Source organism: Oncorhynchus clarkii, chromosome 3 (assembly GCF_045791955.1).
Source record: "Oncorhynchus clarkii lewisi isolate Uvic-CL-2024 chromosome 3, UVic_Ocla_1.0, whole genome shotgun sequence".
Lineage (NCBI taxonomy): Eukaryota > Metazoa > Chordata > Actinopteri > Salmoniformes > Salmonidae > Oncorhynchus > Oncorhynchus clarkii.
The window spans coordinates 2,357,323-2,371,286 of record NC_092149.1 but is presented as its reverse complement, the minus strand read 5'-3'; the positions used below and the strand labels follow the sequence as shown (position 1 = coordinate 2,371,286).

Sequence of the window (13,964 nt, the reverse complement as noted above, 5' to 3'; positions counted from 1 at the left end):
CTCCAGGAATCAAGAGGATACCTTTAGTACAGGCCCTATGTTCCTCCAGGAACCAAGAGGATATATTTAGTACAGGCCCTATGTTCCTCCAGGAACCAAGAGGATATCTTTAGTACAGGCCCTATGTTCCTCCAGGAACCAAGAGGATATCTTTAGTACAGGCCCTATGTTCCTCCAGGAACCAAGAGGATATCTTTATCACCTCCAGGAACCAAGAAGAACACATTATCAGCATTTGTTTTGAAATAGTATTTATTAATTCTGACATTTTGAAAAATATTAATAACATTCCACCAATGCGGCCACTAGGGGACGATATGGTCATTTGACTACAGGAAAGGGCTACGAGACTGTTGTTTTACCATTGCGTCTGTGTACTCGTCCAGTTTGCTGGAGGACACAGCCTTCCCGTGCTTCTGGAACAAGTCCTTCAGGAAACCCTGTTTACAAAGAAGAATGAGGAAATAAAAAGGGCATCGTTTATTGGTTTACTTCCTGATTCCCTGAAATCAGATCTAACATGGTTTATTGGTTTACTTCCTGATTCACTGAAATCAGATCTAACATGGTTTATTGGTTTATTTCCTGATTCCCTGAAATCAGATCTAACATGGTTTGCTAAATATAAAGACATTACTTTCTGTGTGTAGGAGTGGAGTTAGACAACATTACCTTCTGTGTGTAGGAGTGGAGTTAACATTACCTTCTGTGTGTAGGAGTGGAGTTAAACAACATTACCTTCTGTGTGTAGGAGTGGAGTTAAACAACATTACCTTCTGTGTGTAGGAGTGGAGTTAAACAACATTACCTTATGTGTGTGGGGGTGGAGTTAAACAACATTACCTTCTGTGTGTAGGAGTGGAGTTAAACAACATTACCTTCTGTGTGTAGGAGTGGAGTTAGACAACATTACCTTCTGTGTGTAGGAGTGGAGTTAAACAACATTACCTTCTGTGTGTAGGAGTGGAGTTAACATTACCTTCTGTGTGTAGGAGTGGAGTTAAACCACATTACCTTCTGTGTGTAGGAGTGGAGTTAACATTACCTTCTGTGTGTAGGAGTGGAGTTAAACCACATTACCTTCTGTGTGTAGGAGTGGAGTTAGACAACATTACCTTCTGTGTGTAGGAGTGGAGTTAACATTACCTTCTGTGTGTAGGAGTGGAGTTAAACCACATTACCTTCTGTGTGTAGGAGTGGAGTTAACATTACCGTCTGTGTGTAGGAGTGGAGTTAACATTACCTTCTGTGTGTAGGAGTGGAGTTAAACAACATTACCTGCTGTGTGTAGGAGTGGAGTTAACATTACCTTCTGTGTGTAGGAGTGGAGTTAAACCACATTACCTTCTGTGTGTAGGAGTGGAGTTAAACCACATTACCTTCTGTGTGTAGGAGTGGAGTTAAACAACATTACCTTCTGTGTGTAGGAGTGGAGTTAAACAACATTACCTTCTGTGTGTAGGGGTGGAGTTAAACAACATTACCTTCTGTGTGTAGGAGTGGAGTTAAACAACATTACCTTCTGTGTGTAGGAGTGGAGTTAGACAACATTACCTTCTGTGTGTAGGAGTGGAGTTAAACAACATTACCTTCTGTGTGTAGGAGTGGAGTTAACATTACCTTCTGTGTGTAGGAGTGGAGTTAAACCACATTACCTTCTGTGTGTAGGAGTGGAGTTAGACAACATTACCTTCTGTGTGTAGGAGTGGAGTTAAACAACATTACCTTCTGTGTGTAGGAGTGGAGTTAAACCACATTACCTTCTGTGTGTAGGAGTGGAGTTAAACCACATTACCTTCTGTGTGTAGGAGTGGAGTTAACATTACCTTCTGTGTGTAGGAGTGGAGTTAAACCACATTACCTTCTGTGTGTAGGAGTGGAGTTAACATTACCTTCTGTGTGTAGGAGTGGAGTTAAACAACATTACCTTCTGTGTGTAGGAGTGGAGTTAACATTACCTTCTGTGTGTAGGAGTGGAGTTAAACCACATTACCTTCTGTGTGTAGGAGTGGAGTTAACATTACCTTCTGTTTGTAGGAGTGGAGTTAAACAACATTACCTTCTGTGTGTAGGAGTGGAGTTAACATTACCTTATGTGTGTAGGAGTGGAGTTAAACCACATTACCTTCTGTGTGTAGGAGTGGAGTTAACATTACCTTCTGTGTGTAGGAGTGGAGTTAAACCACATTACCTTCTGTGTGTAGGAGTGGAGTTAGACAACATTACCTTCTGTGTGTAGGAGTGGAGTTAACATTACCTTCTGTGTGTAGGAGTGGAGTTAAACCACATTACCTTCTGTGTGTAGGAGTGGAGTTAACATTACCGTCTGTGTGTAGGAGTGGAGTTAACATTACCTTCTGTGTGTAGGAGTGGAGTTAAACAACATTACCTGCTGTGTGTAGGAGTGGAGTTAACATTACCTTCTGTGTGTAGGAGTGGAGTTAAACCACATTACCTTCTGTGTGTAGGAGTGGAGTTAAACCACATTACCTTCTGTGTGTAGGAGTGGAGTTAAACAACATTACCTTCTGTGTGTAGGAGTGGAGTTAAACAACATTACCTTCTGTGTGTAGGGGTGGAGTTAAACAACATTACCTTCTGTGTGTAGGAGTGGAGTTAAACAACATTACATTCTGTGTGTAGGAGTGGAGTTAGACAACATTACCTTCTGTGTGTAGGAGTGGAGTTAAACAACATTACCTTCTGTGTGTAGGAGTGGAGTTAACATTACCTTCTGTGTGTAGGAGTGGAGTTAAACCACATTACCTTCTGTGTGTAGGAGTGGAGTTAGACAACATTACCTTCTGTGTGTAGGAGTGGAGTTAAACAACATTACCTTCTGTGTGTAGGAGTGGAGTTAAACCACATTACCTTCTGTGTGTAGGAGTGGAGTTAACATTACCGTCTGTGTGTAGGAGTGGAGTTAACATTACCTTCTGTGTGTAGGAGTGGAGTTAAACCACATTACCTTATGTGTGTAGGAGTGGAGTTAACATTACCTTCTGTGTGTAGGAGTGGAGTTAAACAACATTACCTTCTGTGTGTAGGAGTGGAGTTAACATTACCTTCTGTGTGTAGGAGTGGAGTTAAACCACATTACCTTCTGTGTGTAGGAGTGGAGTTAACATTACCTTCTGTTTGTAGGAGTGGAGTTAAACAACATTACCTTCTGTGTGTAGGAGTGGAGTTAACATTACCTTCTGTGTGTAGGAGTGGAGTTAAACCACATTACCTTCTGTGTGTAGGAGTGGAGTTAACATTACCTTCTGTGTGTAGGAGTGGAGTTAAACCACATTACCTTCTGTGTGTAGGAGTGGAGTTAGACAACATTACCTTCTGTGTGTAGGAGTGGAGTTAACATTACCTTCTGTGTGTAGGAGTGGAGTTAACATTACCTTCTGTGTGTAGGAGTGGAGTTAAACAACATTACCTGCTGTGTGTAGGAGTGGAGTTAACATTACCTTCTGTGTGTAGGAGTGGAGTTAAACCACATTACCTTCTGTGTGTAGGAGTGGAGTTAAACCACATTACCTTCTGTGTGTAGGAGTGGAGTTAAACAACATTACCTTCTGTGTGTAGGAGTGGAGTTAAACAACATTACCTTCTGTGTGTAGGGGTGGAGTTAAACAACATTACCTTCTGTGTGTAGGAGTGGAGTTAAACAACATTACCTTCTGTGTGTAGGAGTGGAGTTAGACAACATTACCTTCTGTGTGTAGGAGTGGAGTTAAACAACATTACCTTCTGTGTGTAGGAGTGGAGTTAACATTACCTTCTGTGTGTAGGAGTGGAGTTAAACCACATTACCTTCTGTGTGTAGGAGTGGAGTTAGACAACATTACCTTCTGTGTGTAGGAGTGGAGTTAAACAACATTACCTTCTGTGTGTAGGAGTGGAGTTAAACCACATTACCTTCTGTGTGTAGGAGTGGAGTTAACATTACCGTCTGTGTGTAGGAGTGGAGTTAACATTACCTTCTGTGTGTAGGAGTGGAGTTAAACCACATTACCTTCTGTGTGTAGGAGTGGAGTTAAACCACATTACCTTCTGTGTGTAGGAGTGGAGTTAGACAACATTACCTTCTGTGTGTAGGAGTGGAGTTAAACAACATTACCTTCTGTGTGTAGGAGTGGAGTTAAACCACATTACCTTCTGTGTGTAGGAGTGGAGTTAACATTACCGTCTGTGTGTAGGAGTGGAGTTAACATTACCTTCTGTGTGTAGGAGTGTAGTTAAACCACATTACCTTCTGTGTGTAGGAGTGGAGTTAACATTACCTTCTGTGTGTAGGAGTGGAGTTAAACAACATTACCTTCTGTGTGTAGGAGTGGAGTTAACATTACCTTCTGTGTGTAGGAGTGGAGTTAAACCACATTACCTTCTGTGTGTAGGAGTGGAGTTAACATTACCTTCTGTTTGTAGGAGTGGAGTTAAACAACATTACCTTCTGTGTGTAGGAGTGGAGTTAACATTACCTTATGTGTGTAGGAGTGGAGTTAAACCACATTACCTTCTGTGTGTAGGAGTGGAGTTAACATTACCTTCTGTGTGTAGGAGTGGAGTTAAACCACATTACCTTCTGTGTGTAGGAGTGGAGTTAGACAACATTACCTTCTGTGTGTAGGAGTGGAGTTAACATTACCTTCTGTGTGTAGGAGTGGAGTTAAACCACATTACCTTCTGTGTGTAGGAGTGGAGTTAACATTACCGTCTGTGTGTAGGAGTGGAGTTAACATTACCTTCTGTGTGTAGGAGTGGAGTTAAACAACATTACCTGCTGTGTGTAGGAGTGGAGTTAACATTACCTTCTGTGTGTAGGAGTGGAGTTAAACCACATTACCTTCTGTGTGTAGGAGTGGAGTTAAACCACATTACCTTCTGTGTGTAGGAGTGGAGTTAAACAACATTACCTTCTGTGTGTAGGAGTGGAGTTAAACAACATTACCTTCTGTGTGTAGGAGTGGAGTTAACATTACCGTCTGTGTGTAGGAGTGGAGTTAACATTACCTTCTGTGTGTAGGAGTGGAGTTAAACCACATTACCTTCTGTGTGTAGGAGTGGAGTTAACATTACCTTCTGTGTGTAGGAGTGGAGTTAAACAACATTACCTTCTGTGTGTAGGAGTGGAGTTAACATTACCTTCTGTGTGTAGGAGTGGAGTTAAACCACATTACCTTCTGTGTGTAGGAGTGGAGTTAACATTACCTTCTGTTTGTAGGAGTGGAGTTAAACAACATTACCTTCTGTGTGTAGGAGTGGAGTTAACATTACCTTCTGTGTGTAGGAGTGGAGTTAAACCACATTACCTTCTGTGTGTAGGAGTGGAGTTAACATTACCTTCTGTGTGTAGGAGTGGAGTTAAACCACATTACCTTCTGTGTGTAGGAGTGGAGTTAGACAACATTACCTTCTGTGTGTAGGAGTGGAGTTAACATTACCTTCTGTGTGTAGGAGTGGAGTTAAACCACATTACCTTCTGTGTGTAGGAGTGGAGTTAACATTACCGTCTGTGTGTAGGAGTGGAGTTAACATTACCTTCTGTGTGTAGGAGTGGAGTTAAACAACATTACCTGCTGTGTGTAGGAGTGGAGTTAACATTACCTTCTGTGTGTAGGAGTGGAGTTAAACCACATTACCTTCTGTGTGTAGGAGTGGAGTTAAACCACATTACCTTCTGTGTGTAGGAGTGGAGTTAAACAACATTACCTTCTGTGTGTAGGAGTGGAGTTAAACAACATTACCTTCTGTGTGTAGGGGTGGAGTTAAACAACATTACCTTCTGTGTGTAGGAGTGGAGTTAAACAACATTACCTTCTGTGTGTAGGAGTGGAGTTAGACAACATTACCTTCTGTGTGTAGGAGTGGAGTTAAACAACATTACCTTCTGTGTGTAGGAGTGGAGTTAACATTACCTTCTGTGTGTAGGAGTGGAGTTAAACCACATTACCTTCTGTGTGTAGGAGTGGAGTTAGACAACATTACCTTCTGTGTGTAGGAGTGGAGTTAAACACCATTACCTTCTGTGTGTAGGAGTGGTGTTAAACCACATTACCTTCTGTGTGTAGGAGTGGAGTTAACATTACCGTCTGTGTGTAGGAGTGGAGTTAACATTACCTTCTGTGTGTAGGAGTGGAGTTAAACCACATTACCTTCTGTGTGTAGGAGTGGAGTTAACATTACCTTCTGTGTGTAGGAGTGGAGTTAAACAACATTACCTTCTGTGTGTAGGAGTGGAGTTAACATTACCTTCTGTGTGTAGGAGTGGAGTTAAACCACATTACCTTCTGTGTGTAGGAGTGGAGTTAACATTACCTTCTGTTTGTAGGAGTGGAGTTAAACAACATTACCTTCTGTGTGTAGGAGTGGAGTTAACATTACCTTCTGTGTGTAGGAGTGGAGTTAAACCACATTACCTTCTGTGTGTAGGAGTGGAGTTAAACCACATTACCTTCTGTGTGTAGGAGTGGAGTTAAACAACATTACCTTCTGTGTGTAGGAGTGGAGTTAAACAACATTACCTTCTGTGTGTAGGGGTGGAGTTAAACAACTTTACCTTCTGTGTGTAGGAGTGGAGTTAAACAACATTACCTTCTGTGTGTAGGAGTGGAGTTAGACAACATTACCTTCTGTGTGTAGGAGTGGAGTTAAACAACATTACCTTCTGTGTGTAGGAGTGGAGTTAACATTACCTTATGTGTGTAGGAGTGGAGTTAAACCACATTACCTTATGTGTGTAGGAGTGGAGTTAACATTACCATCTGTGTGTAGCAGTGGAGTTAAACCACATTACCTTCTGTGTGTAGGAGTGGAGTTAGACAACATTACCTTCTGTGTGTAGGAGTGGAGTTAACATTACCTTCTGTGTGTAGGAGTGGAGTTAAACCACATTACCTTCTGTGTGTACGAGTGAAGTTAGACAACATTACCTTCTGTGTGTAGGAGTGGAGTTAACATTACCTTTTGTGTGTAGGAGTGGAGTTAAACAACATTACCTTCTGTGTGTAGGAGTGGAGTTAACATTACCTTCTGTTTGTAGGAGTGGAGTTAAACAACATTACCTTCTGTGTGTAGGAGTGGAGTTAACATTACCTTCTGTGTGTAGGAGTGGAGTTAAACCACATTACCTTCTGTGTGTAGGATTGGAGTTAGACAACATTACCTTCTGTGTGTAGGAGTGGAGTTAACATTACCGTCTGTGTGTAGGAGTGGAGTTAACATTACCTTCTGTGTGTAGGGGTGGAGTTAAACCACATTACCTTCTGTGTGTAGGAGTGGAGTTAAACAACATTACCTTCTGTGTGTAGGAGTGGAGTTAAACAACATTACCTTCTGTGTGTAGGGGTGGAGTTAAACAACATTACCTTCTGTGTGTAGGAGTGGAGTTAAACAACATTACCTTCTGTGTGTAGGAGTGGAGTTAGACAACATTACCTTCTGTGTGTAGGAGTGGAGTTAAACAACATTACCTTCTGTGTGTAGGAGTGGAGTTAACATTACCTTATGTGTGTAGGAGTGGAGTTAAACCACATTACCTTCTGTGTGTAGGAGTGGAGTTAACATTACCATCTGTGTGTAGCAGTGGAGTTAAACCACATTACCTTCTGTGTGTAGGAGTGGAGTTAGACAACATTACCTTCTGTGTGTAGGAGTGGAGTTAACATTACCTTCTGTGTGTAGGAGTGGAGTTAAACCACATTACCTTCTGTGTGTAGGAGTGGAGTTAACATTACCGTCTGTGTGTAGGAGTGGAGTTAACATTACCTTCTGTGTGTAGGGGTGGAGTTAAACCACATTACCTACTGTGTGTAGGAGTGGAGTTAACATTACCTTCTGTGTGTAGGAGTGGAGTTAAACCACATTACCTTCTGTGTGTAGGAGTGGAGTTAGACAACATTACCTTCTGTGTGTAGGAGTGGAGTTAAACAACATTACCTTCTGTGTGTAGGAGTGGAGTTAACATTACCGTCTGTGTGTAGGAGTGGAGTTAAACAACATTACCTTCTGTGTGTAGAAGTGGAGTTAAACACCATTACCTTCTGTGTGTAGGGGTGGAGTTAAACAACATTACCTTCTGTGTATAGGAGTGGAGTTAACATTACCTTTTGTGTGTAGGAGTGGAGTTAAACAACATTGCCTTCTGTGTGTAGGAGTGGAGTTAAACAACATTACCTTCTGTGTGTAGGAGTGGAGTTAAACAACATTACCTTCTGTGTGTAGGAGTGGAGTTAAACAACATTACCTTATGTGTGTAGGAGTGGAGTTAACATTACCTTCTGTGTGTAGGAGTGGAGTTAACATTACCTTCAGCTCCACAGCTGATATGTATCCACTGCTGTCAGCATCATACTTTCTCCAGATCTACAGAGACGAGAAGGACAATCAGTTACTACTGCTGTAAATACAAATACCAGCTGCCACCAATGACCCTTAGTAAGCATTAGGGTATCCAGGTGAGGTGATGCTGAGTTCTTTGTCTTCTTCAGGGTTACTGTGAGAGCCACACCCCAAAAACGGAGTTCACATAGAAAAAGGAACTGCGAACGTTCTTGCCGTAAATGACAAAGATCTGGCAGGTACTCGGATCACCACACAGACCATTCCATCAGATCACAGCACAGACCATTCCAACAGATCACCATACAGACCATTCCAACAGATCACCGCACAGACCATTCCATCGGATCACCGCACAGACCATTCCATCAGATCACAGCACAGACCATTCCAACAGATCACCACACAGACCATTCCAACAGATCACCACACAGACCATTCCAACAGATCACCACACAGACCATTCCAACAGATCACCACTCAGACCATTCCAACAGATCACCACACAGACCATTCCAACAGATCACCACACAGACCATTCCATCGGATCACCACACAGACCATTCCATCGGATCACCACACAGACCATTCCATCGGATCACCACACAGACCATTCCAACAGATCACCACACAGACCATTCCATCAGATCACCACACAGACCATTCCAACAGATCACCACACAGACCATTCCAACAGATCACCACACAGACCATTCCAACAGATCACCACTAAGACCATTCCAACAGATCACCGCACAGACCATTCCATCAGATCACAGCACAGACCATTCCAACAGATCACCACACAGACCATTCCAACAGATCACAGCACAGACCATTCCAACAGATCACCACACAGACCATTCCAACAGATCACAGCACAGACCATTCCAACAGATCACCACTCAGACCATTCCAACAGATCACCACACAGACCATTCCAACAGATCACCACACAGACCATTCCAACAGATCACCACTCAGACCATTCCAAGAGATCACCGCACAGACCATTCCATCAGATCACAGCACAGACCATTCCAACAGATCACCACACAGACCATTCCAACAGATCACAGCACAGACCATTCCAACAGATCACCGCACAGACCATTCCAACAGATCACCACACAGACCATTCCAACAGATCACCGCACAGACCATTCCAACAGATCACCGCACAGACCATTCCAACAGATCACCACACAGACCATTCCAACAGATCACCGCACAGACCATTCCAACAGATCACCACTCAGACCGTTCCAACAGATCACCACTCAGACCATTCCAACAGATCACCACTCAGACCATTCCAACAGATCACCACTCAGACCATTCCAACAGATCACAGCACAGACCATTCCAACAGATCACCGCACAGACCATTCCAACAGATCACCGCACAGACCATTCCAACAGATCACCACACAGACCATTCCAACAGATCACAGCACAGACCATTCCAACAGATCACCACACAGACCATTCCAACAGATCACCGCACAGACCATTCCAACAGATCACCACACAGACCATTCCAACAGATCACCACACAGACCATTCCAACAGATCACCACACAGACCATTCCAACAGATCACCGCACAGACCATTCCAACAGATCACCACACAGACCATTCCAACAGATCACCGCACAGACCATTCCAACAGATCACCACTCAGACCATTCCAACAGATCACCACTCAGACCATTCCAACAGATCACCACTCAGACCATTCCAACAGATCACCACTCAGACCATTCCAACAGATCACAGCACAGACCATTCCAACAGATCACCGCACAGACCATTCCAACAGATCACCGCACAGACCATTCCAACAGATCACCACACAGACCATTCCAACAGATCACCACTCAGACCATTCCAACAGATCACCACACAGACCATTCCATCAGATCACCACACAGACCATTCCAACAGATCACCACACAGACCATTCCAACAGATCACCACTCAGACCATTCCAACAGATCACAGCACAGACCATTCCAACAGATCACCACTCAGACCATTCCAACAGATCACCACACAGACCATTCCAACAGATCACCACACAGACCATTCCAACAGATCACCGCACAGACCATTCCAACAGATCACCACTCAGACCGTTCCAACAGATCACCACTCAGACCATTCCAACAGATCACCACTCAGACCATTCCAACAGATCACCACTCAGACCATTCCAACAGATCAAAGCACAGACCATTCCAACAGATCACCGCACAGACCATTCCAACAGATCACCGCACAGACCATTCCAACAGATCACCACACAGACCATTCCAACAGATCACAGCACAGACCATTCCAACAGATCACCACACAGACCATTCCAACAGATCACCGCACAGACCATTCCAACAGATCACCACACAGACCATTCCAACAGATCACCACACAGACCATTCCAACAGATCACCACACAGACCATTCCAACAGATCACCACTCAGACCATTCCAAGAGATCACCGCACAGACCATTCCATCAGATCACAGCACAGACCATTCCAACAGATCACCACACAGACCATTCCAACAGATCACAGCACAGACCATTCCAACAGATCACCGCACAGACCATTCCAACAGATCACCACACAGACCATTCCAACAGATCACCGCACAGACCATTCCAACAGATCACCGCACAGACCATTCCAACAGATCACCACACAGACCATTCCAACAGATCACCGCACAGACCATTCCAACAGATCACCACTCAGACCGTTCCAACAGATCACCACTCAGACCATTCCAACAGATCACCACTCAGACCATTCCAACAGATCACCACTCAGACCATTCCAACAGATCACAGCACAGACCATTCCAACAGATCACCGCACAGACCATTCCAACAGATCACCGCACAGACCATTCCAACAGATCACCACACAGACCATTCCAACAGATCACAGCACAGACCATTCCAACAGATCACCACACAGACCATTCCAACAGATCACCGCACAGACCATTCCAACAGATCACCACACAGACCATTCCAACAGATCACCGCACAGACCATTCCAACAGATCACCACACAGACCATTCCAACAGATCACCGCACAGACCATTCCAACAGATCACCACACAGACCATTCCAACAGATCACCGCACAGACCATTCCAACAGATCACCACTCAGACCATTCCAACAGATCACCACTCAGACCATTCCAACAGATCACCACTCAGACCATTCCAACAGATCACCACTCAGACCATTCCAACAGATCACAGCACAGACCATTCCAACAGATCACCACTCAGACCATTCCATCAGATCACAGCACAGACCATTCCAACAGATCACCACACAGACCATTCCAACAGATCACCGCACAGACCATTCCAACAGATCACCGCACAGACCATTCCAACAGATCACCACACAGACCATTCCAACAGATCACCACTCAGACCATTCCAACAGATCACCACACAGACCATTCCATCAGATCACCACACAGACCATTCCAACAGATCACCACACAGACCATTCCAACAGATCACCACTCAGACCATTCCAACAGATCACAGCACAGACCATTCCAACAGATCACCACTCAGACCATTCCAACAGATCACCACACAGACCATTCCAACAGATCACCGCACAGACCATTCCAACAGATCACCACTCAGACCGTTCCAACAGATCACCACTCAGACCATTCCAACAGATCACCACTCAGACCATTCCAACAGATCACCACTCAGACCATTCCAACAGATCACAGCACAGACCATTCCAACAGATCACAGCACAGACCATTCCAACAGATCACCGCACAGACCATTCCAACAGATCACCGCACAGACCATTCCAACAGATCACCACACAGACCATTCCAACAGATCACAGCACAGACCATTCCAACAGATCACCACACAGACCATTCCAACAGATCACCGCACAGACCATTCCAACAGATCACCGCACAGACCATTCCAACAGATCACCACTCAGACCGTTCCAACAGATCACCACTCAGACCATTCCAACAGATCACCACTCAGACCATTCCAACAGATCACCACTCAGACCATTCCAACAGATCACAGCACAGACCATTCCAACAGATCACCGCACAGACCATTCCAACAGATCACCGCACAGACCATTCCAACAGATCACCACACAGACCATTCCAACAGATCACAGCACAGACCATTCCAACAGATCACCACACAGACCATTCCAACAGATCACCGCACAGACCATTCCAACAGATCACCACACAGACCATTCCAACAGATCACCACACAGACCATTCCAACAGATCACCACACAGACCATTCCAACAGATCACCACTAAGACCATTCCAACAGATCACCGCACAGACCATTCCATCAGATCACAGCACAGACCATTCCAACAGATCACCACACAGACCATTCCAACAGATCACAGCACAGACCATTCCAACAGATCACCACACAGACCATTCCAACAGATCACAGCACAGACCATTCCAACAGATCACCACTCAGACCATTCCAACAGATCACCACACAGACCATTCCAACAGATCACCACACAGACCATTCCAACAGATCACCACTCAGACCATTCCAAGAGATCACCGCACAGACCATTCCATCAGATCACAGCACAGACCATTCCAACAGATCACCACACAGACCATTCCAACAGATCACAGCACAGACCATTCCAACAGATCACCGCACAGACCATTCCAACAGATCACCACACAGACCATTCCAACAGATCACCGCACAGACCATTCCAACAGATCAACGCACAGACCATTCCAACAGATCACCACACAGACCATTCCAACAGATCACCGCACAGACCATTCCAACAGATCACCACTCAGACCGTTCCAACAGATCACCACTCAGACCATTCCAACAGATCACCACTCAGACCATTCCAACAGATCACCACTCAGACCATTCCAACAGATCACCGCACAGACCATTCCAACAGATCACCACACAGACCATTCCAACAGATCACCACTCAGACCATTCCAACAGATCACCACACAGACCATTCCATCAGATCACCACACAGACCATTCCAACAGATCACCACACAGACCATTCCAACAGATCACCACTCAGACCATTCCAACAGATCACAGCACAGACCATTCCAACAGATCACCACTCAGACCATTCCAACAGATCACCACACAGACCATTCCAACAGATCACCACACAGACCATTCCAACAGATCACCGCACAGACCATTCCAACAGATCACCACTCAGACCGTTCCAACAGATCACCACTCAGACCATTCCAACAGATCACCACTCAGACCATTCCAACAGATCACCACTCAGACCATTCCAACAGATCACAGCACAGACCATTCCAACAGATCACCGCACAGACCATTCCAACAGATCACCGCACAGACCATTCCAACAGATCACCACACAGACCATTCCAACAGATCACAGCACAGACCATTCCAACAGATCACCACACAGACCATTCCAACAGATCACCGCACAGACCATTCCAACAGATCACCACACAGACCATTCCAACAGATCACCACACAGACCATTCCAACAGATCACCACACAGACCATTCCAACAGATCACCGC

The 13,964-nt window shown here is 44.6% G+C and overlaps 1 protein-coding gene across 2 annotated transcripts in view; it reads right to left on the bottom strand.

The window, feature by feature from the left end:
- The window catches only part of LOC139405631 (secretagogin-like), a 37,095-nt gene that overhangs the window by 14,508 nt on the left and 8,623 nt on the right, over positions 1 to 13,964 (bottom strand). For both annotated transcript variants that reach the window (XM_071148047.1, XM_071148048.1), the window contains 2 exons: positions 8,302 to 8,358; positions 363 to 440 (listed from right to left, as the gene is read on the bottom strand). In XM_071148047.1, the coding sequence (XP_071004148.1) occupies positions 363 to 440; positions 8,302 to 8,358 (135 nt within the window). The remainder of the gene's footprint in view (positions 1 to 362; positions 441 to 8,301; positions 8,359 to 13,964) is intronic.